At 45.3% G+C, this 27,713-nt stretch overlaps 1 protein-coding gene across 1 annotated transcript; it reads left to right on the plus strand.

The window, feature by feature from the left end:
• Positions 1-216: 216 nt before the first annotated feature.
• LOC139580475 (exportin-5-like) lies at positions 217-27,668 on the plus strand. The gene is made up of 33 exons (XM_071409209.1): positions 217-440; positions 1,090-1,211; positions 1,522-1,594; positions 1,829-1,966; positions 2,174-2,356; positions 2,464-2,490; positions 2,675-2,860; positions 5,022-5,098; positions 5,193-5,237; positions 5,418-5,502; positions 5,620-5,703; positions 5,951-6,076; positions 6,320-6,410; positions 6,562-6,690; positions 7,252-7,367; positions 7,658-7,813; positions 7,899-7,940; positions 8,262-8,351; positions 8,541-8,740; positions 9,236-9,332; positions 9,517-9,698; positions 17,146-17,246; positions 17,513-17,609; positions 18,087-18,222; positions 18,517-18,615; positions 18,930-18,976; positions 21,155-21,261; positions 22,883-22,942; positions 23,303-23,403; positions 23,740-23,847; positions 25,281-25,418; positions 25,505-25,672; positions 25,954-27,668. Exons 1-33 carry the CDS (start codon positions 339-341, stop codon positions 26,104-26,106), a joined length of 3,666 nt encoding a protein of 1,221 aa, XP_071265310.1. The 5' UTR covers positions 217-338; the 3' UTR covers positions 26,107-27,668.
• The last annotated feature ends 45 nt before the right edge of the window (positions 27,669-27,713 follow it).

Below are 27,713 nucleotides of genomic sequence, written 5' to 3' on the forward strand. Positions count from 1 at the left end.
AATGAAGGCTGGCCTAAAAGTCACATTTCAAAAGACCAAATTAAGGCATTTTCTTTGTGCTGACACAATCATTTCATTGAAATTAAGTATTTGCATGTGTATTTTTTATCAGAGACAGTGACATTTGTCACTTTGCTCTGGAATCCCACCTTCAGCCAAGAAAACTACAAGTCCCAAAGTTCCACACCTATTTTGTGGAACGTTCATGCGCAGCACGTTGTGCATGTGTACATGCTGTGAATTATCGAAGCGCGTGCAGTTTACCCATTCTGCAGGTGTTTTGCAAAGTGAAGTACCGTTAGCATTCATCTCACTTTTTGAAGACGCTACTCAAAGTCATGGGTGAACCAGTGTCTGAAATGTGTGATCACCTCATCAAAGCTGTTAACGTGATGATGGACGCTGAATCTAGTCAAATATATCGTCTGGAGGCCCTAAAGGTACCTTGATGGCTAGATGCTAGTTAGCTAACGTTAGCTGTTAAGGCGTCAGCTAGCTAGCTAGCTTTCCCAGTTGCGATGTGGTTACTTGACTGAGAATGGGCTGTGTTATACAAATACATAGCTAGCTAGTTATAACTTAGCATTATAGACGTCGATCGTGGCATTTTACTATGTCTATTGCATGGATTAATCAATGGGCGTAGTTTGCTAGCCATTTAGCTAACTAGCTAGCTAACGTCAGATGGCTAACATGCCATTCCCATCACGTTGCCAGCTGCAGATTTCATTCATTGCACACCGGTAGCAACCTAGATATCTGTGCAAAACCATTACCGATGCCTGATGCACTCAAACTGAATGCAAGATCACTTATGCCAAGAATTTATCCTAGACATATTGATTGCGTTGAATAAACTTGAGTTATTCAGTGTTTTGAGAGCGTCTTGCTAGATTGCCAGCAGCTACTTACTAGTTACAGTAGCAATCTTTGACTTCTCCTAAGTCACTTCTTTGTAAATCTAAATTATATTTATAACTATGACTGATATCATTGCAAGTTCCCCGTTTTGATGTTTCAAACGTCAAGGTAGCTAATTGAGTGAGTGCATATTATTAACTTGTCCATCGTGTCTCTTTTTCTCTTCAGTTTTGTGAAGAATTCAAAGAGAAGTGTCCATTCTGTGTTCCATGTGGGCTACAGTTAGCAGATAAAGCCCAAACACCAGTGGTGAGGCACTTTGGTCTACAGATACTGGAGCACGTCATCAAGTGAGTTCATGAGTATATTTGGCTTTATGATTCAGTTCTGTACATTTACATTTTAGTCATTTAGCAGACACTCTTATCCAGAGTGACTTGCTTAAGTTAAGTGCCTTGCTCAAGGGCACATAAACATATTTTTTTCTAGTTGGCTCAGGGATTCGAACCAGTGCCCTTTCGGTTACTGGCCCAATGCCCTTAACCGCTAGATTACCTGCCGCTCCATCATTGTCATCAAGATATTTCCCTACACATGTGGACTGGACGAGTCCTGCCAATGTGTTCCCCAAAACCTTGTTTTTCTTCATGTTGAGAATAGGTTCAGATGGAACAACATGCCACAGCAGGAGAAAGTCCAGCTGAAGAACTGTGCCATGGGGCTGTTGTCAACTGTAAGTCTGTCTGGGTGATAAACACCCTGTTTCTCTATTTTTCTAGAAAAGGTATGTGGCAGACAAGATGATGAAGGGAATTAATGGTGGTCTGTCCACCGAATAGCAAATATAGTAAAATAAAAAGTAGAAATAAACCAACAAATTCCGCATTGTTGCGTGATCTGTTAGGTGTATATTAATTAATATGCTGAGACTAGTCCGTTCCCTGACTGGCACACTTCCTCTCTGCAGGGCACCTATCCGATCCTGGAGGAGGAGAGTCACATCAAGGACGTTCTCGCACGGATCATAGTGGAGATGATCAAGAGAGAATGGCCTCAGCACTGGCCTGACATGCTCAAGGAGATGGAGGCACTCACCAGCATAGGGGTGAGTCAGCACTTTCCATTTCAGTGTTTCCCCTAGGTTGTTATGTTGGCGGGTGTCAACTGCCAAGGCCCCCCCCCCCGGAGCAACTTTCAGGGCTCAAAACATCAATTGATTCAATTGGAGAGTACATTACAGTATACAAATAAAGTTGTTGCGATCAGATTGTCAACTCCCTCCTCCCTCTCCCTCCCTCATTCCCTCCCCCAGGAGGCCCAGACAGAGCTGGTGATGATGATCCTGCTGCGGCTGGCGGAGGACGTGATCACCTTCCAGACCCTGCCCGCCCAGCGCCGCAGGGACATCCAGCAGACCCTCACCCAGAACATGGATAGCATCTTTAGCTTCCTGCTCACCATCCTGCAGCTCCACGTCGACGAGTACCGCAAACTGGTAAACAGACAATGGTTACCCTTGTCTGTCTCATGGTGAATATTTTTTTGCGGCAGTATTTTTCACCTCTTTTATTGATATGCGCTACCTTTTTGTATCTCTTCCAGAAAAAAATACCAGGCCAAGAATTGCAGGTAGGAAGGAGTGTTTTAGATGTACTACAATATATATTCTAATGTATTATATTTACATTTAGACACCCAGCTAAAGAGACTTCTCTGTTCTGCCCCTACCCCCTTTTTCCCATCTCTCCCCTCCCTACTCCTTCCTTCCTCCTCTTCCCTCCCTCTGTTTCCTGGCCCCTCTCCCCCCGGTTAGGCCAAGGCCCACTGTCGTGTAGGTGTGGCTGCTCTGAACACCCTGGCAGGTTACATAGACTGGGTGGCCCTGGCCCACCTCACCAATGACAACTGTCGCCTGCTGGAGATGCTGTGTCTGCTGCTCAGTGAGACAGAGCTGCAGCTGGAGGCTGCCGAGTGCCTGCTCATCGCCATCAGCCGCAAGGTTAGTGCACAGTACTAGACACTCCCCTTACTGCAGACAGGCTCTGTAGGACCTGACAGGCCCCTTTTTGTCCAGACACTCCCCTTACTGCAGACAGGCTCTGTAGGACCTGACAGGCCCCTTTTTGTCCAGACACTCCCCTTACTGCAGACAGGCTCTGTAGGACCTGACAGGACCCTTTATGTCCAGACACTCCCCTTACTGCAGACAGGCTCTGTAGGACCTGACAGGCCCCTTTATGTCCAGACACTCCCCTTACTGCAGACAGGCTCTGTAGGACCTGACAGGCCCCTTTATGTCCAGTCACTCCCCTTACTGCAGGCACACCCCTTTCTAGGACAGGACAAGATATTTGTTTACGGCTCCCGAGTCTAAGACACTGCATCTCAGTGCTAGAGGCATCACTACAGTCCCTGGTTCAATTCCAGGCTGTATCACATCCGGCTGTGATTGGGAGTCCCATAGGGCGGCGCACAATTGGCCCAGCGTCATCCGGTTTTAGCCGGGGTAGGCCGCCATTGTAAATAAGAATTTGTTCTTTAAATGACTTGCCTAGTTAAATAAAGAAAAAATATATTTGTTGAAATGTGAAATGGAGTTCTACAGCTACTGAATGGCCAGTACTAGTCAGGTACGTCACAGGGCTGTGAAAACAGCTGTGTCACCTTAACGTCTTAAAGACAGTACTGTGCAGCTGTCTTCATCGACCTGGCCAAGGCTTTTGACTCTGTCAATCACCGCATTCTTATCGGCAGACTCAACAGCCTTGGTTTCTCAAATGACTGCCTCGCTTGGTTCACCAACTACTTTTCAGACAGACTTTAGTGTGTCAAATTGTAGGGCCTATTGTCCGGACCTGTGGCAGTCTGGGGTTACCACAGGGTTCAATTCTCGGGCCAACTCTTTTCTCTGTATATATTAATGATGTCGCTCTAGCTGCGGGTGATTCCCTGATCCACCTCTACACAGACGACACCATTCTGTATACATCTGGCCCTTCTTTGGACACTGTGTTAACTAATCTCCAAACAAGCTTCAATGCCATACAACACGCCTTCCGTGGCCTCCAACTGCTCGTAAATGCTAGTAAAACCAAATGCATGCTTTTCAACCGTTCGCTTCCCGCCCGACCAGCATCACTACTCTGGACGGTTCTGACTTAGAATATGTGGACAACTACAAATACCTAGGTGTCTGGCTAGAATGTAAACTCTCCTTCCAAATTCATATTAAACAATATTAAATCTAGAATCGGCTTCCTATTTCACAACAAAGCCTCCTTCACTCACGCCGCCAAACATACCCTCGTAAAACTGACTATCCTACCGATCCTCGACTTCGGCGATGTCATTTACAAAATAGCCTCCAACACTACTCAGCAAATTGGATGTAGTCTATCACAGTGCCATCCGTTTTGTCACCAAAGCCCCATACACCACCCACCACTGCGACCGGTATGCTCTCGTTGGCCCTCGCTTCATACTCATCGCCAGACCCACTGGCTCCAAGTCATCTATAAGTCTATGCTAGGTAAAGCTCCGCCTTATCTCAGCTCGCTGGTCACGATAACAACACCCACCCGTAGCACGCGCTCCAGCAGGTATATCTCACTGGTCATCCCCAAAGCCAACACCTCCTTTGGCCGCCTTTCCTTCCAGTTCTCTGCTGCCAATGACTGGAACGAATTACAAAAATCACTGAAGCTGGAGACTTATATTTCCCTCACTAACTTTAAACATCAGCTATCTGAGCAGCTATCCGATCGCTGCAGCTGTACATAGCCCATCTAATCTACCTACCTCATCCCCATATTGTTTTTATTTACTTTTCTGCTCTTTTGCACACCAGTATTTATACTTGCACATCATCATCTGCTCATCTATCACTCCAGTGTTAATCTGCTAAATTGTAATTACTTTGCTACTTGGCCTATTTATTGCCTTACCTCCTCACGCCATTTGCACACACTGTATATACTCTTTTTTTTCCTATTGTGTTATTGACTGTACGCTTGTTTATTCCATGTGTAACTCTGTGTTGTTGTTTGTGTCGCACTGCCTTGCTTTATCTTGTAAATGAGAATTTGTTCTCAACTGGCCTACCTGGTAAAATAAATGTGAAATATCTATATATTTTTTAAATGTGCCTGGTGTCTCCACAGGGGAAGCTGGAGGACAGGAAGCCGCTCATGGTGCTGTTTGATGACGTCGCCATGCACTACATCTTGTCCGCAGCACAGTGAGTAACCATTCCCCTCGTCACCCATAAGGCTTTACAAAGAAGCATTTCTAGCTCGTTCTGGCTTCTCATTCTCATTGGTTTGTGGCTACAGGTCTGCAGATGGAGCAGCAACATGCAACAAATCCTCTCCGACACAGTGAGTAGCCTACACATGTTGGTGTTCAACGTCAGTGCCTGCCCAGCAGTCTTATGTTGTTTTGCTCCAGAACAGGGTTAATATTCAGCATTAGCATTGGAGCTCATATGGCCTGTTCTTTTTCTTTCTTTCTGTGAAGTGTGCTGTGTTTAAATCAAGTTTGATTTGACCCCCCCCCAGGCCAGTGGTGGAGAGACACTACATCTTCCTGAAGAGGCTTTGTCAGGTCCTGTGTTCCCTTGGCAGCCAACTCTGCTTCTTAGTGGTGAGTCTGTCTGCACTGTCTTTGATTACGATCATCTATTTACTATATTGTTTTATGTATGTATTTATTTATAGTACTTGATGAATCTGTCCTTTGTCTTATGTATTTCTAATGCAGGGTTCAGATGTGGAGGTAGATGTACCTGCAAACCTCAGCAAGTACACAGAAGCATTCCTGGCCTTCACCACTCACCCAAGCCAGGTGAGTTACCAACTGTTACAGTAAAGTACCAGCCAGGTGAGTTACCAACTGTTACAGTAAAGTACCAGCCACAGGCTCATGATTCAAATCCCATACAGCTATCTAACACTACTGTTTCTCCATATCTCCCTTTGTCAATTCTGGGTTTCGAGCACTGAACGTTGACAGGTTTATTCTTTCATTTTTTGATCTGTTCTGATAATCTATTCTACTCTGAACTGAAGTATTTATTTTCTTTCCCCACCAGTTCCTAAGATCTTCCACCCAGATCACATGGGGAACCTTATTCAGACATGAGATTCTCTCCAAGGATCCTGTCATCATCCAGATGATGATCAAGTACTTCAGAGCCACCATGACCAACCTAGTCAAGGTGAGACAGGCTACAACATACGTGCATCCAAGACTTTGTGCAGGTGCACATTAAAAGTATCAAAATGTTCATTAGAAAAATGAGCAAGTGAAGGACTCATTGAGTTACACACAAACTATGATAAGTAATGACAAGTACACCAAAAGGTTGAGCTTCTCCACTATTTATATTGTTTCTCTACATGCTTTGGGAAGGTGGGTTCTTTAATTCTATGACTTTGTGTTCTCGTGCTCCTCCTGTTAGACTGGTTTCCCTTCCAGGAACGACAGTCCCAGCTGTGAGTACTCCCGTCATGACTTCGACAGTGATGAAGACTTCAACTCCTTCTTCAACTGTAAGCAATGTGACTCCTATTTTATTTGAATAACTTGGATTTATGCAATCTTAATATGTAATATTATTTATTTATTTGCTATCAAAGAATGTTCTCTCCAGTTTGTTCCTATCGATCACGACCCTGATGCTTGTGTTCCGATGTGTTCCAGCCTTCCGAGCGCAGCAGGGGGAGGCGGTCCGGAACGCGTGTCGTGTCGTTCCCTTGGAGGGCTTCCAGATTGCAGCAGAGTGGCTGCAGTATCAGATCAGTACACCCATTGACATCGGGACCACTGGGTGTACGTCCAGCTTCTTGACTGTGGCTCACTGAAGATCTGGGAAGGGGGGGTCTTGTGTGTGATGATAAATGTGTCAGTATGAAACAGTGTCTTGGAGTCCCTGTGGGATTAACACGCTGTCAGCCACAGCAGTCAGACTACCACAAGAGTAGGTGTAGGGCTCATTACTGGAGAGGCTGTGGACTAGAGCCATTAGTACGTTTCTAGGTCATCTGAGCTGACTGCTCAAATCAAGAGTTAACCCGTATCAAGAGGAAGTAGAGAGTTGAGGTTCTTATAAAGGAAATGCTTCTTTATATGGATGATATGAATTCTCACTCTAGGTCACCCGTAACACACACATTTAGATGAATTCTCGTAACAACTCTCTGAAAGGGATTGATACTGGTGGTGCCTGTTAACTAATTAGATAATTAGCATTATTAACTATGGACTTTGTCTCTGTCTTCTCACCTTTTTCCCTCCCTCTGTCTTCTCTCTCTCTTCCTCCCTTCCTCCTCCTCCCTCCTGTCTCTCTCCCTTCCTCCTCCCTCCTGTCTTCTCTCTCTTCCTCGTTTCCAGCTAAGATGGCTGAGGGGCTGTGCTCTATCCTGTCTCCGTCAGCGGTCCAGTGGGATGCTATGACCTTCTTCACAGAGAGTGTTGTGGGACAGATCTTCAAGAACGTAGAGGTTGAGGTATGAGGAAGCAAAACAGAATGCTTTTGGATACACACAGCCGAGAGTTAGAGGGGTAGAGAGGGTGATACGCTATCCAAAGACGGTCAAAGTGTGAACGCCACCAGTCGGGTTCCCTAGATGGCAACAATGCAACAGCTACTACTTGTAGGTATTGTTGAAAGACAAAACCATTGATTTACACTTTCTTCCCCATGGCTCAAGAACATAAACAAGTGTTATGAATGTAATGAAAGGAAATGATGATGACGAACCCCTAACTCTGTGGTGTTTCTCTGCCCTTTCTGTAGAAGTTGCCAGTAGATCAGGGCATTGAGCTGCTACAGGCAGTGTTGAACTACAACACCCAAGACCCTCTCATCCTGTCCTGTGTCCTCACCAACCTCTCCTCCCTCTTCCCCTTCGTCACACACCGACCTCACTTCCTGCCTCAGGTCCTCTACAAGGTGAACACCCAAACGTGTACACACCAATCTATAATCTCTCCGTCTTCATGTGGATGGTGTTAAACTGTTGTTTTTTCTTTCCCAGCTGTTTGCCTCCATCACATTTGAGGTGGTAGAGGAGAGCAAGGTGAGCCGTCTTAAATATTCTTAGGAGGGATGACAGATGTGTGTTCTTTGGGATTGTATAAAAATAATAGGTATCCGAGGCCAAGTATTCGGTCCAATCTGTTATGTTCATGTTTTAAGTATCCCTATATTTCTGTTACGGGGCTATCACTCAGTCAAGAGTGCGTCTGCGCGGGAAGTCTTGTTGTTGATGGACCTAGCCTTGAGTGGAATGGCTACCTTGTAGTGTGTTCATACAGTAAACTTTGTTAAACTGTATCCTTGTCGTTGTGTCATTTCGAGTTAACACAATCATCAATCTGATCTGTGATGTCATTTTCAGGCGCCACGGACGCGTGCGGTGAAGAACGTCAGAAGACACGCCTGCTCCTCCATCATCAAGATGTCTCGAGATTACCCATGGTTCATTCTGGTATGTGTCCGCGGTCACATTTCTCCCAGTCCTAGAGGACTGCTCATCCAGCACTGTGCAGCAGAAAGGAACCAATGCTTTAAATAGTCAACTGTGTTTCATCACTATCACTTCAATCTATTGCTTCTTACAAGTGTGTATGGGGGCGATGTCTGTGTGTTTTCATCATGTACATCTCTCTCTCTGCAGCCATGTTTTGACATACTGTATAATCAGGTGAAGAAGCTGTTCTCCAACGAGGCCCTGTTGACCCAGATGGAGAAGTGTGCTCTGATAGAGGCTCTGGTCCTCATCAGTAACCAGTTCAAAGACTACACCAAGCAGAAGGCCTTCCTGGAGGAGCTCATGGCCACCGTGGCCGCTCGCTGGACCTCCGACGAGATGAGGCAGTATGTACACACACTATACACACTGAACTGTGTATACACACACTCACTGCAGGCACACTTTTATTTATTTTTATTTAACCATTGTTTAACTAGGGAAGTCAGTTAAGAACAAATTCTTATTTACAACAGCCTAGGAACAGAGGTAGAACGACAGATTTTTACCTTGTCAGCTTGTGGATTCGATCTAACAACCTTTCGGTGACTGGCCCACGCTCTAACCACTAGGCTACCTATCTCCCACATGCGTGTGTACTAGAGTTAAGAACGTAAGCTCACTCCAAAGCTGGCTTGAAATGTCACGGATGGAGTCATCCAATTGGTAACCTTTGGAACGTTGTCAAGGAGTGTTGTCACGTGTGTTAGGAAGTGGTTTTCAATAAGCAAGCAACTTGATTTTCGTAACACGCGCAAACAACATGTGTACATACACATACACACGCTATACACGCACACACAATGTATAATATAAATGGTTGTCCTCTCTGTGTTTATCAGGGTACTGTTGGAACCTGCTCTGTTCCTGGCTTTTGTTGGTGCTGATCAGCTGATGGCTGAAGGCACAGACCACACAACAGGCATCAACAGGTCACGGGTAGGTAGGTGTGTGTGTGTGTGTGTGTGTTCGCGTGTGTGTTCGCGTGCGTGTGTTCATGGCTAAGTGCTAAAACTTTCTATGTGATGTCAGGCTTGCCAGTCCTGCCAAAACATCAACTACTGTATATTGAAAGTGTCCTATTCCCTGTTTCTCTCCCCCACCCTGCCCTCTTTCCCTCCAGTTGAGTTTCTGTGTATACACCATCCTGGGGGTGGTGAAGAGGGCCCGCTGGCCGGCTGACCTGGAGGAGGCTAAGGCAGGGGGCTTCGTGGCGGGCTACACCCCTTCTGGAGCCCCAATCTACAGAAACCCCTGCACCCCCCAGGTCCTGGCCCTGCTGCCCAACCTGCTCGCCCTCATCAGGTAAGGGGATGTGTAGAGGGGGTGGGGGTGTTGGAGATGAAGACAGCGTGTGCATGTGTTTGGAATGATGATAATGTTTGATGATAGTTTTTGTGATGGTAATCAATCAACTGTAATTATAAAGCCCCTTTTACATTAGCAATGTCACAATGTGCTTATACAGAAACCCAGCCTAAAACACCAAACAGCAAGCAATGTAGATGTAGAAGCACAGTGGCTAGGAAAAACTCCCTAGAAACGCACAAACTTAGGAAGAAACCTATAGAGGAATCAGGCTCTGAGGGGTGGCCATTCCTTTTCTGGCTCTGTCGGTTGGCGATTTAAGGCCAGATTGTTCTTCAAGATGTTCAAACGTTCATAGATGACCAGCAGGGTCAAACAATAATCAGTGGTTGTAGAGGGTTAGCTTTTTATAGCAGAGCATTGAGGTTGAGACAGCAAGTGGGATGGAGGGAGCGCGAGAGGATGGAAAACAGTAAGTCTGGGACAAGGTAACATGTCCAGTGAAAATGCAGAGCTCCAAATTCAAATAAATTACTATAAAAATTAAACTTTCATGAAATCACACATGCAATACACCAAATTAAAGCCAAATTAAAGCTGTTGTGAATCCAGCCAATGTGTCAGATTTCAAAAAGGCTTTACGACGAAAGCACCCCAAACGATTATGTTAGGTCAGTACATAGCCACAGAAAAACACAGCCATTTTTCCAGCCAAAGAGAGGAGTCACAAAAAGCATAAATAGAGATAAGAATAATCACTAACCTTTGATCTTCATCAGATGACACATAGGATTTCATGTTATACAATACATGTATGTTTTGTTCGATAAAGTTCATATTTATATCCAAAAATCTCAGTTTACATTGGTGCGTTACTTTCAGTAATGTTTTGCTTCCAAAACATCCGGTGATTTTGCAGAGAGCCACATCAATTTACAGAAATACTCATTATAAATGTTGATGCAAATACATGTGTTATGCATGGAACTTTAGATAAACTTCTCCTTAATGCAACCGCTGTGTCAGATTTCAAAAAAGCTTTACCGGTAAAATCACAATAATCTGAGTACAGCGCTCAGAGCCCAGCAAGCCAAAGAGATATCCGCCATGTTGTGGAGTCAACAAAGTCAGAAATAGCATTATAAATATTCACTTACCTTTGATGATCTTCATCAGAATGCACTACCAGGTATCCCAGTTCCACAATAAATGTTTGATTTGTTCGATAAAGTCCATCATTTATGTCCAAACACCTCCTTTTGTTCGTGCGTCCAAACTGACGACGTGCTGGCAGGTCCAGGCGAAAGTTCAGACGAAAAGTCATATTACAGTTCGTAAAAACATGTCAAACTAAGTATAGAATCAATCTTTAGGATGTTTTTATCATAAATCTTCAATAATGTTCCAACCGGAGAATTCCTTTGTCTTCAGAAATGCAATGGAACGCAATCTACCTCATGTAAATGCGCGTGACCAGCCCGTGGCACTCTGCCAGACCTCTGACTCAATCCCCTCTCATTCCCCCCTCCTTTATAGTAGAAGCATCAAACAAGGTTCTAAAGACTGTTGACATCTAGTGGAAGCCTTTTGAAGTGCAATATGACCCCATTTCCACTGTATCTTGGATAGGCAAAGAGTTGAAACACTACAAACCTCAGATTTCCCACTTCCTGGTTGGATTTTTTCTCAGGTTTTTGCCTGCCATATGAGTTCTGTTATACTCACAGACATCATTCAAACAGTTTTAGAAACTTCAGAGTGTTTTCTATCCAAATCTACTAATTACATGCGTATTCTAGCTTTTAGGACAGAGTAGCAGGCAGTTTACTCTGGGCACCTTTTTATCCAAGCTACTCAATACTGCCACCCTGTCCCAAAGAAGTTAAGTCACACAGGACACCAGATAAGACAGGAGAATTTCACCAGATAGGACAGACTGATCCTAGCCCGCCGGCACGTAGACTGTTGCAGCATACAGTTGTCGGAGGTTTACATACACCTTAGCCAAATACATTTAAACTCAATTTTCCACAATTCCTGACATTTAATCCTAGTAAAAAATGCTGTCTTAGGTCAAGTAGGATCACCACTTCATTTTAGAATGTGAAATGTCAGAATAATAGTAGAGAGAATTATTTATTTCAGCTTTTATTTCTTTCATCACATTCCTAGTGGGTCAGAAGTTTACATACACTCAATTAGTATTTGGTAGCATTGTCTTTCAATTGCTTAACTTGGGTCAACTGTTTTTGGTAGCCTTCTGCAAGCTTCCCACAATAAGTTGGGTGAATTTTGGCCTGTTCCTCCTGACAGAGCTGGTGTAACTGAGTCAGGTTTGTAGGCCTCCTTGCTCGCACATGCTTTTTCAGTTCTGCCCACAAATTTTCTAATGGATTGAGGTTATGGCTTTGTGATGGCCACTCCAATACCTTGACTTTGTTGTCCTTAAGCCATTTTGCCCCAACTTTGGAAGTATGCTTGGGATCATTGTCCGTTTGGAAGACCAATTTGCGACCAAGCTTTAACTTCCTGACTGATGTCTTGAAATGTTGCTACAATATATCCGCATAATTTTCCTACCTCATGATGCCAACTATTTTGTGAAGTGCACCAGTCCCTCCTGCAGCAAAAGACCCAACAACATGATGCTGCCACCCCTGTGCTTAACGGTTGGGATGGTGTTCTTCGGCTTGCAAGCATCCCCCTTTTTCCTCCAAAGATAACGATGGTCATTATGGCCAAACAGTTCTATTTTTGTTTCATCAGACCAGAGGACATTTTTTCAAAAAGTACGATCTTTTGTCCCCATGTGCAGTTGCAAACCGTAGTCCGGCTTTTTTATGGTGACTTTGGAGCTGTGGTTTCTTCCTTGCTGAGCGGCCTTTCAGGCTATGTCGATATAGGACTTGTTTTACTGTGGATATAGATACTTTTGTACCCGTTTCCTCCAGCATCTTCACAAGGTCCTTTTCTGTTGTTCTGGGATTGATTAGCACTTTTCGCACCAAAGTACGTTCATCTCTAGGAGACAGGAGCAAGGAACTTAAACGTTAGCTTTTTTACATGGCACATATTGCACTTTTACTTTCTTCAACACTGTGGTTTTTGCATTACTTAAACCAAATTGAACATATTTCATTATTTATTTGAGACTAAATAGATTTTATTTATGTATTATATAAAGTTAAAATAAGTGTTCATTGTTCATTCAGTATTGTTATAAAAATGGTCTGATTAATCGGCATCGGCTTTTTCTGGTCCTTCAATAATCGGTATCGGCGTTGAAAAATCATAATCGGTTGACCTCTAATACCAGGGAGCTAACTTGTGAAAAAAAAAATGTTTTTAGAGGTGCAACTGCATCTAGGGTATTACGCAAAGTTAAATTTAGGTCCTCCGTCTGGTGGTTAACCTGATGAGGACAGAGGGCGCTGTTTTCACTTTGGGGGAAAATCGTACCCAATTTAAACGGCCTCGTACTCAATTCTTGCTCGTACAATATGCATATTATTATTATTATTATTTTTTTTTTATTTTTATTTTTTAAATTTTATCCCCTTTTCTCCCCAATTTTCGTGGTATCCAATCGCTAGTAATTACTATCTTGTCTCATCGCTACAACTCCCGTACGGGCTCGGGAGAGACGAAGGTCGAAAGTCATGCGTCCTCCGAAGCACAACCCAACCTAGCCGCACTGCTTCTTAACACAGCGCGCCTCCAACCCGGAAGCCAGCCGCACCAATGTGTCGGAGGAAACACCGTGCACCCGCCCCCTCGGTTAGCGCGCACTGCGCCCGGCCCGCCACAGGAGTCGCTGGAGCGCGATGAGACAAGGATATCCCTACCGGCCAAACCCTCCCTAACCCGGACGACGCTAAGCCAATTGTGCGTCGCCCCACGGACCTCCCGGTCGCGGCCGGCTGCGACAGAGCCTGGGCGCGAACCCAGACTCTGGTGGCGCAGCATAGCACTGCGATGCAGTGCTCTAGACCACTGCGCCACCCGGGAGGCCCTGCATATTATTATTACTATTGGATAGAAAACACTCTCTAGTTTCTAAAACCGTTTGAATTTTGTCTGTGGGTAAAACAGAACTCATTTGGCAGCACACTTTCTGACCAGGAAGTGGAAAGTCTGAAATCGATGCTGTGTTCAAGGGCCTGCCTATAAATGGGCATGATACGTATGACTATACGTGCACGTCATACACCTTCCCCTAGATGTCAAGAGGAAGTGAGAGAAGAAATGAGTTGATTATCTCGGTCTGAGGTGGAATAAACCCTCTTGGAACGACGTGTACGCCATTTCCTGTTTTCTGCAAGGCGCGTGGAGGGACCTGTTATTGCCTACTGGAAAGCTGTCGTTATAGGCGAATACTATCTCCGGCTTTGATTTTATTTGATACATGTCACAATATCATCGTAAAGTATGTTTTTTCAATATAGTTTTATTAGATTATTGAAATTTTTTCGGGACGTTAGGCGTGTTGCGTTGTCTGCGTTTGTTCACGAAGGAGAGCTTAGCACCACTTGGCCAGTGTGCTTGCTAATTCAAGAGGGAAAAAGAACGTTCTAATACCAAACAAAGACGGTTCTGGACAAAGGACCCCTTGTACAACATTCTGATGGAAGATCAGCAAAAGTAGGAACCATTTTGTGATGCTATTACATATATCTGTCGAACTGTGTACTAGTAGCTTTGCGCTCAGGTTTTGGTTATTCCCTTACCATAACTAAGTCTTATGTCGTAATGAAGATATTTTTAGAATTTTAACACTGCGATTGCATTAAGAACTAATGGATCTATCGTTTCCTATACAACATGTATTTTTTTGTAATGTTTATGAATAGCTATTTGGTCAGAATAGGTGAGAGTCTAATAGAAATATCCGCACATTCTGGGAAAAATATGCTACGTTACCACATTGTATAACCACGGATTTCAGCTCTAAATATGCACATTTTCGAACAAAACATAAGTGTATGTATAACCTGATGTTATAGGACTGTCATCTGAGGAAGGTTTATGAAGGTTAGTGAAATTTAATATCTTTTGCTGGTTTATTCGCTAACGTGCCTATTGCTATCGCTAATGTGCCTTGATGAATGAATGCGGTAGTGTGGTAGGCTATTGTAGTAAGCTAATATAATGCTATATTGTGTTTTCGCTGTAAAACACTTAAAAAATCTGAAATATTGGCTGGATTCACAAGATGTTTGTCTTTAATTTGCTGTACACCATCGACTTTTCAGAAAAGTTATGATGAGTATTTAGGTAATTCACGTTGGTCTCTATAATTACTCTGGCTGCTTCAGAGCTATTTTTGACGGTAGCTGTGATGGTAGCTGCAATGTAAAACTGATTTATACCTCAAATATGCAAATTTTTCGAACAAAACATCGATTTATTGTGTAACATGTTATAGGACTGTCATCTGATGAAGTTGTTTCTAGGTTAGTTTGGTTGGATCTTGGTTAGTTATGTTGGTTTTGTGCATGCTACCTGTGCTGTGAAAAATGTCTGTCTTTTTTTGTATTTGGTGGTGAGCTAACATAAATATACGTGGTGTTTTCGCTGTAAAACATTTAAAAAATCGGACATGTTGGCTGGATTCACAAGATGTGTATCTTTCATTTGCTGTATTGGACTTGTTAATGTGTGAAAGTTTAATATTTCTAAAAAATATTTTTTGAATTTCGCGCTCTGCCTTTTCAGTGGAATGTGGGCGGAGTTCCGCTAGCGGAACGCTGGGGCCAGACAGGTTAACTTTTTTGGGCTGCAATCCCGTTAACGGGATGATATGACAACAGCCAATGAAAGTGCAGGGCGCCAAATTCAAAACAACAGAAATCTCATAATTAAAATTCCTTAGACATACATGTGTCTTATACCATTTTAAAGGTAATCTTGTTGTTAATCCCACCGTGTCCAATTTCAAATATGCTTTTCAGCGAAAGCACCACAAACGATTGTTAGGTCACACCAAACCACAATAAGCACAGCCATTTTTCCAGCCAAAGATAGGAGTCACAAAAAGCACAAAGAGATAAAATGAATCACTAACCTTTGATGATCTACATCAGATGACACTCATAGGACTTCATGTTACACAATACATGTATGTTTTGTTTGATAAAGTTCATATTTATATAAAAAAATCTGAGTTTACATTGGCGCATTACATTCACTAGTTCCAAAAACATCCAGTGATTTTGCATAGCCACATCGATTCAACAGAAATACTCATCATAAATGTAGATGATAATGCAAGTTATACACATGGAATTATAGATATACCTCTCCTTAATGCAACCGCTGTGTTGCATTAAGTTTACGGAAAAAGCAAACAATGCAATAATCTGAGACGGCTCTCAGAACAATAGTCAAATTAGCCGCCATGTTGGAGTCAACAGAAATTACATGATAAATGTTCTCTTTGATGATCTTCATCAGAATGCACTCCCAGGAATCCCAGGTCCACAATAAATGTTTGTGTTGTTCGATAATGTCTGTTATTTATGTCCAAATACCTCCTTTTGTTAGGCGTTTGGTATACATATCCAAACGCTCGTTCTGGTTGAGCGTTACTTCGGACAAAAAAAGTTATTACAGGTCGAAGAAACATTTCAAACTAAGTACAGAATCAATCATTAGGATGTTTTTATCAAACATCTTCAATAAAGTTCCAACCGGAGAATTCCTTTGTGTCTTGTGGAGGAACGGAACGCAAGTGGATATCATGTGGAATGCGCATGACCAGAAAATGGCTGACTGCCAGACACCTGTTCATTCTGTTCTTATTCAGTCCCACAACACAGTAGACGCCTCATTCAAATTTCTATAGACGGTTGACATCTCGTGGAAGCACTAGGAAGTGCAACTTCATTCATATCTCAAAGGGATTTCAACGGGAACTGTGTTGAAAACCTACCAACCTCAGATTTCTCACTTCCTGTTTGGATTTCTCCTCAGGTTTTTGCCTGCCATATGAGTTCTGTTATACTCACAGACATCATTCAAGCAGTTTTAGAAACTTCAGAGCGTTTTCTATCCAATACTACTAATAATATGCATATATTAGTAACTGGGACTGAGGTGCAGGCCGTTTACTCTGGGCACCTTTCATCCAAGCTACTCAATACTGCCCCTGCAGCCATAAGAAGTTAACTGATTTTTGTATTCCGACGTCCTTGGGTAGATGGAGTCTGGAAGGGCATCTAGGAATCTTTGGGTTGTCTGAGAATTTATAGCACGGCTTTTGATCATCTTTGTTTGGGGTCTAAACAGATTATTTGTTGCGATTTCAAACCTAATAACATTTAGATGCACAATATTTATTCCACGTGAGAACTAGATCCAGGGTATGACTGGCAATGCGTAGGTCCAGAGACATGATGATAGTGTGTGTGATGATGATTAAGAGGATGATAATGTCTCTTTGTAGAACCCACAACAATCTGTTCCTGCCGGAGAACATGTGTCGTCTGAGTGAGACGTTCTCCAGGGCCTACGAGGTGATCGAGGTGGAGAGGAAGGTGGTTCTAGGTAAGAGGAACCACACTGATTCACTGGTTCTGCACAGTACTGGTTTAGAAACTCTATACCACAAGGTGTTAACCTGATATAATTTCACCCCTGAGGGATATACTACATAGCAGGATCAATGAGTTAGCCAGCTAACTTGCCTGAATGTTCGAATTAAAAATAAATAAATATATATATTAGCTTGAGATGGGCATTGCTAACTCATTGATTCTGCTTTTAGTATACACTGATAAACCTCCATGATTATTGTGTGTCTTGACCTGTAGGCCTTACACAGCCAGTCCTGGACATCTATGACTCTCCAGTGTATAAGACTCATCTAGAGCGCATGCAGGGTTTCTTCTGTACCCTCTATGACAACTGGTGAGTTCCTCACTGTGGATAGTCTTCTGCTTCCTCTCCTTCTCCACACATGCACACTACTCCTACACAATCTCGCTGTCTCTTGCTTACCAACCCTCTCTCTCTTTCTCAGTTTTGACCAGATGGTTTACAGCTTATGTCGAAATTGAATTTTCGTATCAGGTTAGGAGAATTAACGTATCGGGTTAGGAAAAGGGTTAGGATTAGCTAAAATGTCCCCAAAAAATCTACTTTTAACGTCAAATTTGCCATAAGCTGTATGCTCTCTAGACATGACCCCAGAGACGGAAGAGGAAGTGATACATCCCACTTTTTTCTGGTTCAATGGAAGTCAATGAACTAAGCTGCTATCGTATTGGTGTCTATGGGAGAGCCACCCCGTTAAGCAGACCGGAACTGATTATTTTTTCAATGGTAATCAACCTAAGTGAACCATCTTCATTTATCCACCATCTTCGATAACCCTCCTCTCTCTAGTTACCATATCCTGGGGAATGCAGGCCTATCATTGCATCAAGACTTCTACACCATCGATGGATTGGCTGAACAGATCGTTGGTTCCGCCTTAATCTCCCTCGACAACGTGCCTGACCACAGACTCCGCCCCATGCTCCATATCCTTCTATCCTATTGGCCCATCAGGGCTACCAATCACATAGAAGCTCTTGACTAATTCAATCAACATTTTCTTCAGCCTAAAAAATAATCTGTCATTGTGAACCAAGTATCCCTCTTGCAGGTTTTTTGGGTGATCAATTACAACCACATTTTCCCCCTATTGAACATAGAGAATGGAGTAAAACAAATGAAATCAAGCACACACTGCGGCATAGTCATGGCCACTGATATTACATGTCCACTATCTATTCAATCAATCTGTGCTCCTTAATGTGTGTGTGTGTGTGTACGGGTGTTCCTGAAGCAGCTGGTGCTGTCGTGTCCTCAGGAGTACTACGACAGTCTGCTCTGCCCCCTACTGGGCCCCCTGTTCGCCTACATGCTTCAGGTCAGAGCTAACACTTCTCTCCTTGCTCCTGTGAAGCAATACACCAAAAAGGAAAGCTTCTTTGCGTATATTAAAAATAAATAAATCAAGTAAAGTACTCGCGTAACATTAAAGGTTAGCTGTGGTACAACTTCCAAATAAATAAACTGATCTCTGAGTTTGATCAAGAACTCAGAGCATGCTTATTTTGGATTATCAGTCTTTTTGATCACTGCTGTCATAGTCACTAGAAATCAGTTACCATTGAGATGATGATAATAATAAGTAATAACAGGACGTATCACATGACATTGTCTCTTTGTTTATTTGTACAGAGACTCAACCTCAGGTGGCAGATCATCAACCAGCGGAGTACTGTCAGGTAAGATGCGTTAGAGCCCTGCACAGCCATTAATTATAAGCCTGAGTCTTAGCCATTCCCGTGACGTTCAGGCCTTAACCTACCCAAAATTAAAGGCCCTTCCTGAAATCAGAAAAAACTTCCTTCGTTGGTATCCATTAGCTGCTGGTGTCTGTTTTAATGACTCCAACCTAAGTGTATGTAAACTTCCGACTTCAACTATACGTACGGTCACTGTGGGGACGACGTCATCGATGAACTTATTGATGAAGTCAATGACTGATGTGGTGTACTCCTCAATGCCATCGGAGGAATCCCGGAACATATTCCAGTCTGTGCTAGCAAAACAGTCCTGTAGCTTAGCATCTGCTTCATCTGACCACTTTTTTATTGAGCGAGTCACTGGTGCTTCCTGCTTTAATTTTTGCTTGTAAGCAGGAATCAGGAGAATAGAATTATGGTCAAATTTGCCAAATGGAGGGCGAGGGAGAGCTTTGTATGCATCTCTGTGTGGAGTAAAGGTGGTCCAGAGTTTTTCTTTCCCCCTCTGGTTCCAAATTTAACATGCTGATAGAAATTTGGTAAAACGGATTTGTTTCCCTGCGTTAAAGTCCCCAGCTGCTAGGAGCGCCGCCTCTGGGTGAGCGTTTTCTTGTTTGCAAATGGCGGAATACAGCTCATTCAATGCTGTCTTTGCGCCAGCCTCTGACTGTGTTGGTATGTAAACAGCTACGAAAAATACAGAAACTCTCTTGGTAGATAGTGTGTTCTAGGGCTTATCATTAGACACTCTACCTGAGGCGAGAAATAGCGCAAGACTTCCTTAGATATCGTGCACCAGCTGTTATTTACAAAATGACGTAGTCCGCCGCCCCTTGTCTTACCAGACGCCGCTGTTCTATCCTGCCGGTACATCGTATAACCAGCCAGCTGTATGTTGATAGTGTCGTCGTTCAGCCACGACTCTGTGAAGCATAAGATTTTACAGTTTTTAATGTCCCGTTGGTAGTTTAATCTTCCACGTAGCTCGTCGATTTTATTCTCCAAAGATTGCACGTTTGCTAGTAGAATGGAAGGAAGTGGGGGTTTATTCAATCGCCTACAAACTCTCAGAAGGCAGCCCGCCCTTTGGCACCTTTTTCTCCGCCTCCTCTTCACGCAAATCGCGGAGATCTGGGCCTGTTCCCAAGAAAGCAGTATATCCTTCGCGTCGGACTCGTCAGAGTCGTGAAAGGAAAAAAAGGATTCTGCTAGTCCGTGGTGAGTAATCACAGTGCTGATGTCTCGAAGTTATTTTTGGTCATAAGAGACGGTACTGCAACATTATGTACAAAATAAGTAAAACAATAAGTTGCAAATAAACAAACAAAAAAACACAATAGGATGGGGACAGGTAAAACGTCTGCCTTCCTCTCCGGCTCCATCTTACATCTTATATTCATTGTCCACACACATCAACACAGTCCCGAAGAGGACACGACAATGCCTCTCCCCCCTCAAAAACTTCAACAGCTGCACCGTTGAGAGCATCTTGACTGGCTGCATCACCGCTTGGTATGGCAACTGCTTGTCATCCGACCGCAATGTGCTACAGAGTGTAGTGCATATGGCTATACCAGGTAGTGTCATAGGGTGGCCCTAAACATTTTCAATGACTCCAGCCACCCAAGTCGTAGACTGTTCTCTCTGCTACCGCACGGCAAGCGGTACCGATGCATCAAGTCTGGAACCAACAGGACCTGAATAGCTTCTACCCCCAAGCCATAAGACTACTAAATAGTTAGTCCGTGTAGCTATTGGATAACTATTTAACTAACTGACTCATCACATACACTGCTGTTACTGTTATTATGTATCCCGTTGCCTAGTCACTTTGTCCCTACCTATATGTACATATCTACCTCAATTACCTCGTACCCCTGCACACCAACTTAGTACTTGTACCTCGTGTATATAGCCAAGTTATCTTTACTCATTGTGTATTTATTCCTTGTTATTATTTTTCTATAATTTTTCTTTCTCTGCATTGCTGAGAATAGCCTGTAAGTAAGCATTTCACTTCGTAAACAACACCTGTTGTTTACAAAGCATGTGACTAATAAAGTTACATTTGATGTGGTCACTTTGAATGCATGGGTTTTCTATTTCTGTGCTGGTGGCATGTTGACAATCTCCCTCCCTCTCCCTCTGTTTGTGTAGTATGGAGGATGACGAGGACGAGGCGTGTGAGGAGAACCAAGTGACCCAGGAGATGCTGGAGGAACAGCTGGTTCGTCTGGTCACCAGAGAGGTTCTGGACCTGCTCAGTAAGTCCAGACTCTGGGAGAAAGGACAGGTTAATGGGATGTAGGGAGCGACTAAGTAGCACTTTATATGGAGTTTCTATATTGAGCATGTTTTTTTGTCCAGAAGAAACAATCTGGTCCCTTGAAACTGTTCATAGGAATTTAGTTCTGCTGCACATCCAGATTTAATAGGTTTGGGGTATGTGGGGTGGATTAGGGTTGGGGTATGTGGGGTGGATTAGGGTTGGGGTATGTGGGGTGGATTAGGGTTGGGGTATGTGGGGTGGATTAGGGTTGGGGTATGTGGGGTGGATTAGGGTTGGGGTATGTGGGGTGGATTAGGGTTGGGGTATGTGGGGTGGATTAGGGTTGGGGTATGTGGGGTGGATTAGGGTTGGGGTATGTGGGGTGGATTAGGGTTGGGGTATGTGGGGTGGATTAGGGTTGGGGTATGTGGGGTGGATTAGGGTTGGGGTATGTGGGGTGGATTAGGGTTGGGGTATGTGGGGTGGATTAGGGTTGGGGTATGTGGGGTGGATTAGGGTTGGGGTATGTGGGGTGGATTAGGGTTGGGGTATGTGGGGTGGATTAGGGTTGGGGTATGTGGGGTGGATTAGGGTTGGGGTATGTGGGGTGGATTAGGGTTGGGGTATGTGGGGTGGATTAGGGTTGGGGTATGTGGGGTGGATTAGGGTTGGGGTATGTGGGGTGGATTAGGGTTGGGGTATGTGGGGTGGATTAGGGTTGGGGTATGTGGGGTGGATTAGGGTTGGGGTATGTGGGGTGGATTAGGGTTGGGGTATGTGGGGTGGATTAGGGTTGGGGTATGTGGGGTGGATTAGGGTTGGGGTATGTGGGGTGGATTAGGGTTGGGGTATGTGGGGTGGATTAGGGTTGGGGTATGTGGGGTGGATTAGGGTTGGGGTATGTGGGGTGGATTAGGGTTGGGGTATGTGGGGTGGATTAGGGTTGGGGTATGTGGGGTGGATTAGGGTTGGGGTATGTGGGGTGGATTAGGGTTGGGGTATGTGGGGTGGATTAGGGTTGGGGTATGTGGGGTGGATTAGGGTTGGGGTATGTGGGGTGGATCAGGGTTGGGGTATGTGGGGTGGATCAGGGTTGGGGTATGTGGGGTGGATCAGGGTTGGGGTATGTGGGGTGGATCAGGGTTGGGGTATGTGGGGTGGATCAGGGTTGGGGTATGTGGGGTGGATCAGGGTTGGGGTATGTGGGGTGGATCAGGGTTGGGGTATGTGGGGTGGATCAGGGTTGGGGTATGTGGGGTGGATCAGGGTTGGGGTATGTGGGGTGGATCAGGGTTGGGGTATGTGGGGTGGATCAGGGTTGGGGTATGTGGGGTGGATCAGGGTTGGGGTATGTGGGGTGGATCAGGGTTGGGGTATGTGGGGTGGATTAGGGTTGGGGTATGTGGATTAGGGTTGGGGTATGTGGATTAGGGTTGGGGTATGTGGATTAGGGTTGGGGTATGTGGGGTGGATTAGGTTTGGGGTATGTGGGGTGGATTAGGGTTGGGGTATGTGGGGTGGATTAGGGTTGGGGTATGTGGGGTGGATTAGGGTTGGGGTATGTGGGGTGGATTTCAGTGTGGCCATATTTCCTAACATTGATCCTTTCCCCTCAGCTCACGCCTGCATACTGAAAAAAGTTCCTGAGCCAGCAGGGAATAAGGAGGATGTGGATGGTAAGTGTTCCCTGATCCCTACTTGTTCCCTGATCCCTACTTGTTCCCTGATCCCTACTTGTTCCCTGATCCCTACTTGTTCCCTGATCCCTACTTGTTCCCTGATCCCTACTTGTTCCCTGATCCCTACTTGTTCCCTGATCCCTACTTGTTCCCTGATCCCTACTTGTTCCCTATTCCCTACTTGTTCCCTATTCCCTACTTGTTCCCTATTCCCTACTTGTTCCCTGATCCCTACTTGTTCCCTATTCCCTACTTGTTCCCTATTCCCTACTTATCTCCATGTTTCCAAGGGAAGAAAAGCATCACTCAGGGTCCACCCCCTCATTCGTTCTACCTTTTGTGTCCTATTGTTTGTAGAGGATGAGATGATGTCCACTGAGTCCCAGGCAGTCACAGCCTCTCCAGCCCAGCCAACAGGCGAGATGACTGAGCTGGGGAAGTGTCTACTCCAACACGAGGTCGGCACCACACACACACACACACACACACACACACACACACACACACACACACACACACACACACACACACACACACACACACATCTATAGCAGGGGTGTTCAACTAATTCCATGTAGGACCTAGTTTCTGCTGGTTTTCGCTCCTCCCTTGTACTTGATGAATGAGTAAAGGTCACTAATTAGTAAGGAACTACCTTCACATGTTTGTCTAGGTCTTAACTGAAATGAAAATCCAAAAACCCACAGACACTAGGCCCTGTGTGGAATGCGTTTGACACCCCTGATCTACAGCATCGACCCCTGGCAGTGTGACAGAACTCTCTTCCTCTGCAGGACATCTATATGACCTTGTTGACGATCTCGTTCACCTCTCTGTCCTGGAAGGACACCAGCAACTGTCACCGCACCGCCTCCATGGTGTGCTGGACCCTGCTGCGACAGGTAGGCTGTTACCCTGCTGCGACAGGTAGGCTGTTACCCTGCTGCGACAGGTAGGCTGTTACCCGGCTGAGGCAGGTAGGCTGTTACCCGGCTGAGGCAGGTAGGCTGTTACCCGGCTGAGGCAGGTAGGCTGTTACCCGGCTGAGGCAGGTAGGCTGTTACCCGGCTGAGGCAGGTAGGCTGTTACCCGGCTGAGGCAGGTAGGCTGTTACCCGGCTGAGGCAGGTAGGCTGTTACCCGGCTGAGGCAGGTAGGCTGTTACCCGGCTGAGGCAGGTAGGCTGTTACCCGGCTGAGGCAGGTAGGCTGTTACCCGGCTGAGGCAGGTAGGCTGTTACCCGGCTGAGGCAGGTAGGCTGTTACCCGGCTGAGGCAGGTAGGCGGTTACCCGGCTGAGGCAGGTAGGCGGTTACCCGGCTGAGGCAGGTAGGCGGTTACCCGGCTGAGGCAGGTAGGCGGTTACCCGGCTGAGGCAGGTAGGCGGTTACCCGGCTGAGGCAGGTAGGCTGTTACCCGGCTGAGGCAGGTAGGCTGTTACCCGGCTGAGGCAGGTAGGCTGTTACCCGGCTGAGGCAGGTAGGCTGTTACCCGGCTGAGGCAGGTAGGCTGTTACCCGGCTGAGGCAGGTAGGCTGTTACCCGGCTGAGGCAGGTAGGCTGTTACCCGGCTGAGGCAGGTAGGCTGTTACCCGGCTGAGGCAGGTAGGCTGTTACCCGGCTGAGGCAGGTAGGCTGTTACCCGGCTGAGGCAGGTAGGCTGTTACCCGGCTGAGGCAGGTAGGCTGTTACCCGGCTGAGGCAGGTAGGCTGTTACCCGGCTGAGGCAGGTAGGCTGTTACCCGGCTGAGGCAGGTAGGCTGTTACCCGGCTGAGGCAGGTAGGCTGTTACCCGGCTGAGGCAGGTAGGCTGTTACCCGGCTGAGGCAGGTAGGCTGTTACCCGGCTGAGGCAGGTAGGCTGTTACCCGGCTGAGGCAGGTAGGCTGTTACCCGGCTGAGGCAGGTAGGCTGTTACCCGGCTGAGGCAGGTAGGCTGTTACCCGGCTGAGGCAGGTAGGCTGTTACCCGGCTGAGGCAGGTAGGCTGTTACCCGGCTGAGGCAGGTAGGCTGTTACCCGGCTGAGGCAGGTAGGCTGTTACCCGGCTGAGGCAGGTAGGCTGTTACCCGGCTGAGGCAGGTAGGCTGTTACCCGGCTGAGGCAGGTAGGCTGTTACCCGGCCGAGGCAGGTAGGCTGTTACCCGGCCGAGGCAGGTAGGCTGTTACCCGGCCGAGGCAGGTAGGCTGTTACCCGGCCGAGGCAGGTAGGCTGTTACCCGGCCGAGGCAGGTAGGCTGTTACCCGGCCGCGGCAGGTAGGCTGTTACCCGGCCGCGGCAGGTAGGCTGTTACCCGGCCGCGACATCCTCTCTCTCTCTGACTCTGTTCTTCTGTTTAGGTCGTAGGGGGGAACCTTCTGCCAGAGGCGGTCACATGGTTCTATGCCAGTGTTCTGAAGGGACTGCAGATGCACGGACAGCACGAGGTCTGTAACTCAGCCCTCACACAACTGGCCCTGATTATATATGACAACCTGGTGAGTAACACACTCACTCGCTCACACTCCCTCCCTTCATCTTTCTTCTTCCTCCTAACTCTACCTTTCCTCCCTCTCTGGGTCAGCGGCCACGGTACATTGAGCTAAGGAGTGTGATGACTCAGATCCCCAGCATCAATCTGGAGGCTCTGGACCAGTATGACCAGCGGCTGCTGGAGCCCAGCTCCACCCAGAAGGTGGGAGAGAAGAAGAGGAAGGACCAGTTCAAGAAGCTCATTGCCGGCACCGTGGGGGTAATACCACCTCCCACAGCTAGATGGGGGTGTTCTTCCACTTGTATGTTTTTCTGCTGAGAAGACCTAGAATTATTTAATAACAAAATAATGTCCAAAATGCGTCCATTGTGACTGTTGAAATGGATATAATTTATATGATATAAGTTATACTTTGTTGGCGAGTGCTGGCAGTATTTTTCATATAAGTTGAATTAAATAGGTCCTGTACACTCAGTTATAATAAGACAACCATTCTATCCAGACAGATTGTAACTGTATTTGATCTGTCCTCTCCACAGAAAGCTCTGGGCCAGCAGTTTAAAAAGGAGGTACATATCAGAAATCTCCCATCTCTCTTTAAGAAGCCCAAGCTGGAGAAAAGGGACATTGTGGAGCCCAGTGAGACTGGATCTCTAGCAGCTCTCTTCTCCCCAACACAGAACGACATCTAGGAGAACATAACAGCACAGAGAGGCTCTCAGACTGGACTAATACACACACACACTTTCTACCCTCCCCAGTGGAATTTTACTGCTGAAGGATTGTCTCATCAAGGGTACGACGTCTCTATCCTATTGGTCAACAGTAGGATGAATGGACTCTACAAACTGTGGACAAAGAGAATCAGAATATTCTGTCATGGACTGAACTCTGCTAACTGGTCATACATATGTATCCAAATAATGTGTCTGTCTGCCTTGATCAGGAATATGGAACAATATGTATGAAGATGATGATGGTTATTGTCCTTCAAGAGGACATGACTGTTGCCATAAACCCTGCAGGTTGTAAATGGTAACAACACATTGCATTTATACAGCTCATATCCTCACTAGCACATCACATTTAACTTACATTGTGTTTTGGTATCTCCTCTAACATGGACCATCCACCTGGCTGCTAAACATAGAGATAGATAGAGGACTCATCTTTATATCTGTGTCATTATAGCGTCTGACAGCATGGGCAGCACCATTGAGGCTACAACCCATAGTCAAGCAGTCAACTGGGTGGGGATTCCTATTTTAAAATGGTGGATGATGGCAATGCCCATGCTAAAATGGGTTATACCCATGATGAGTCCTCTATCTATCTCTATGGTGCTAAATGACAGCAGCCATTTTGTGCCAGAAGAACCTGAATGGAATCCAGTGAGGTTCTGAGGTGGGAGACTTCAGAGTAGTCTGCTGTATAAGGAGAACTGTCATCAAGCCAAGGTTTTGTACAGGATCATTCCTCTGTTGATGGGTGAGGTTGTCAAGTAGAACCATCATTGGTGACTTTATGTTTTGCGCTGGTGTTTCTCCCAGCTATGAACGAATGAGAAACCAGCACTACATTCCTCTTAGGTTAAAGGGATAGTTTGCGGCATCACGTTTTTGTCAGGCGTTATTGTTTGTAAAAACTGACTAGTGGATAGCTCATATTTTATTGGTCTGTTTTGTAGGCAACATTGGATACATTTGGAAAAGATCTACAGGAAAGGAAAGGGGGGATACCTAGTCAGTTGTACATCTGAATGCATTCAACCGAAATGTGTCTTCCACATTTAACCCTCTGAATCAGACCTCAATCCCAGATGAATGAGAAGAGAAACTAGGCACAAACTACTGTAACTCAAGTTTATATGGTGTCTGTCAGTTTCCCATTCAGTTGGTATTGAGGCCTACAGAATGATTTACACTAAAGACGCCATAATATGGACTCCTCTGTAATATAGACTCCTCTATAATATGGACTCCTCTGTAATATAGACTCCTCTGTAATATAGACTCCTCTATAATATAGACGACTCTGTTACATCAGTGATCAGTTCTGACAAACATTGATTGTTGTTGTGAACTACCCCTATAAATCTCCTCACCCTGTCAATTATTGTTTTGTTCACACGTGTCCTTTTTTCCTACTCAACACTAAGGACACAATGATCTGTACTTGTACAGGGGACAGAATATAAAACATTTTAGTGCTGTTTACTTTTTTCTGTTTTTAAATAAAATAGACTTTAAAGTCATTTTAAATGTTTGATGTTATCAATTTCTATGTTATGCCATGGTCT

This window comes from Salvelinus alpinus, chromosome 7, assembly GCF_045679555.1.
Source record: "Salvelinus alpinus chromosome 7, SLU_Salpinus.1, whole genome shotgun sequence".
Taxonomy (NCBI): Eukaryota; Metazoa; Chordata; class Actinopteri; order Salmoniformes; family Salmonidae; genus Salvelinus; species Salvelinus alpinus.

Excerpts from the sequence above, each read along its gene's own strand:
- LOC139580475 (XM_071409209.1), top strand. The coding sequence starts at position 339 with ATGGGTGAACCAGTGTCTGAAATGTGTGATCACCTCATCAAAGCTGTT. Across the intron at positions 5,099-5,192 it reads TACATCTTGTCCGCAGCACA|GTCTGCAGATGGAGCAGCAA; the intron begins GTGAGTAACCAT and ends TTGTGGCTACAG. Across the intron at positions 5,503-5,619 it reads GCCAACTCTGCTTCTTAGTG|GGTTCAGATGTGGAGGTAGA; the intron begins GTGAGTCTGTCT and ends TTTCTAATGCAG.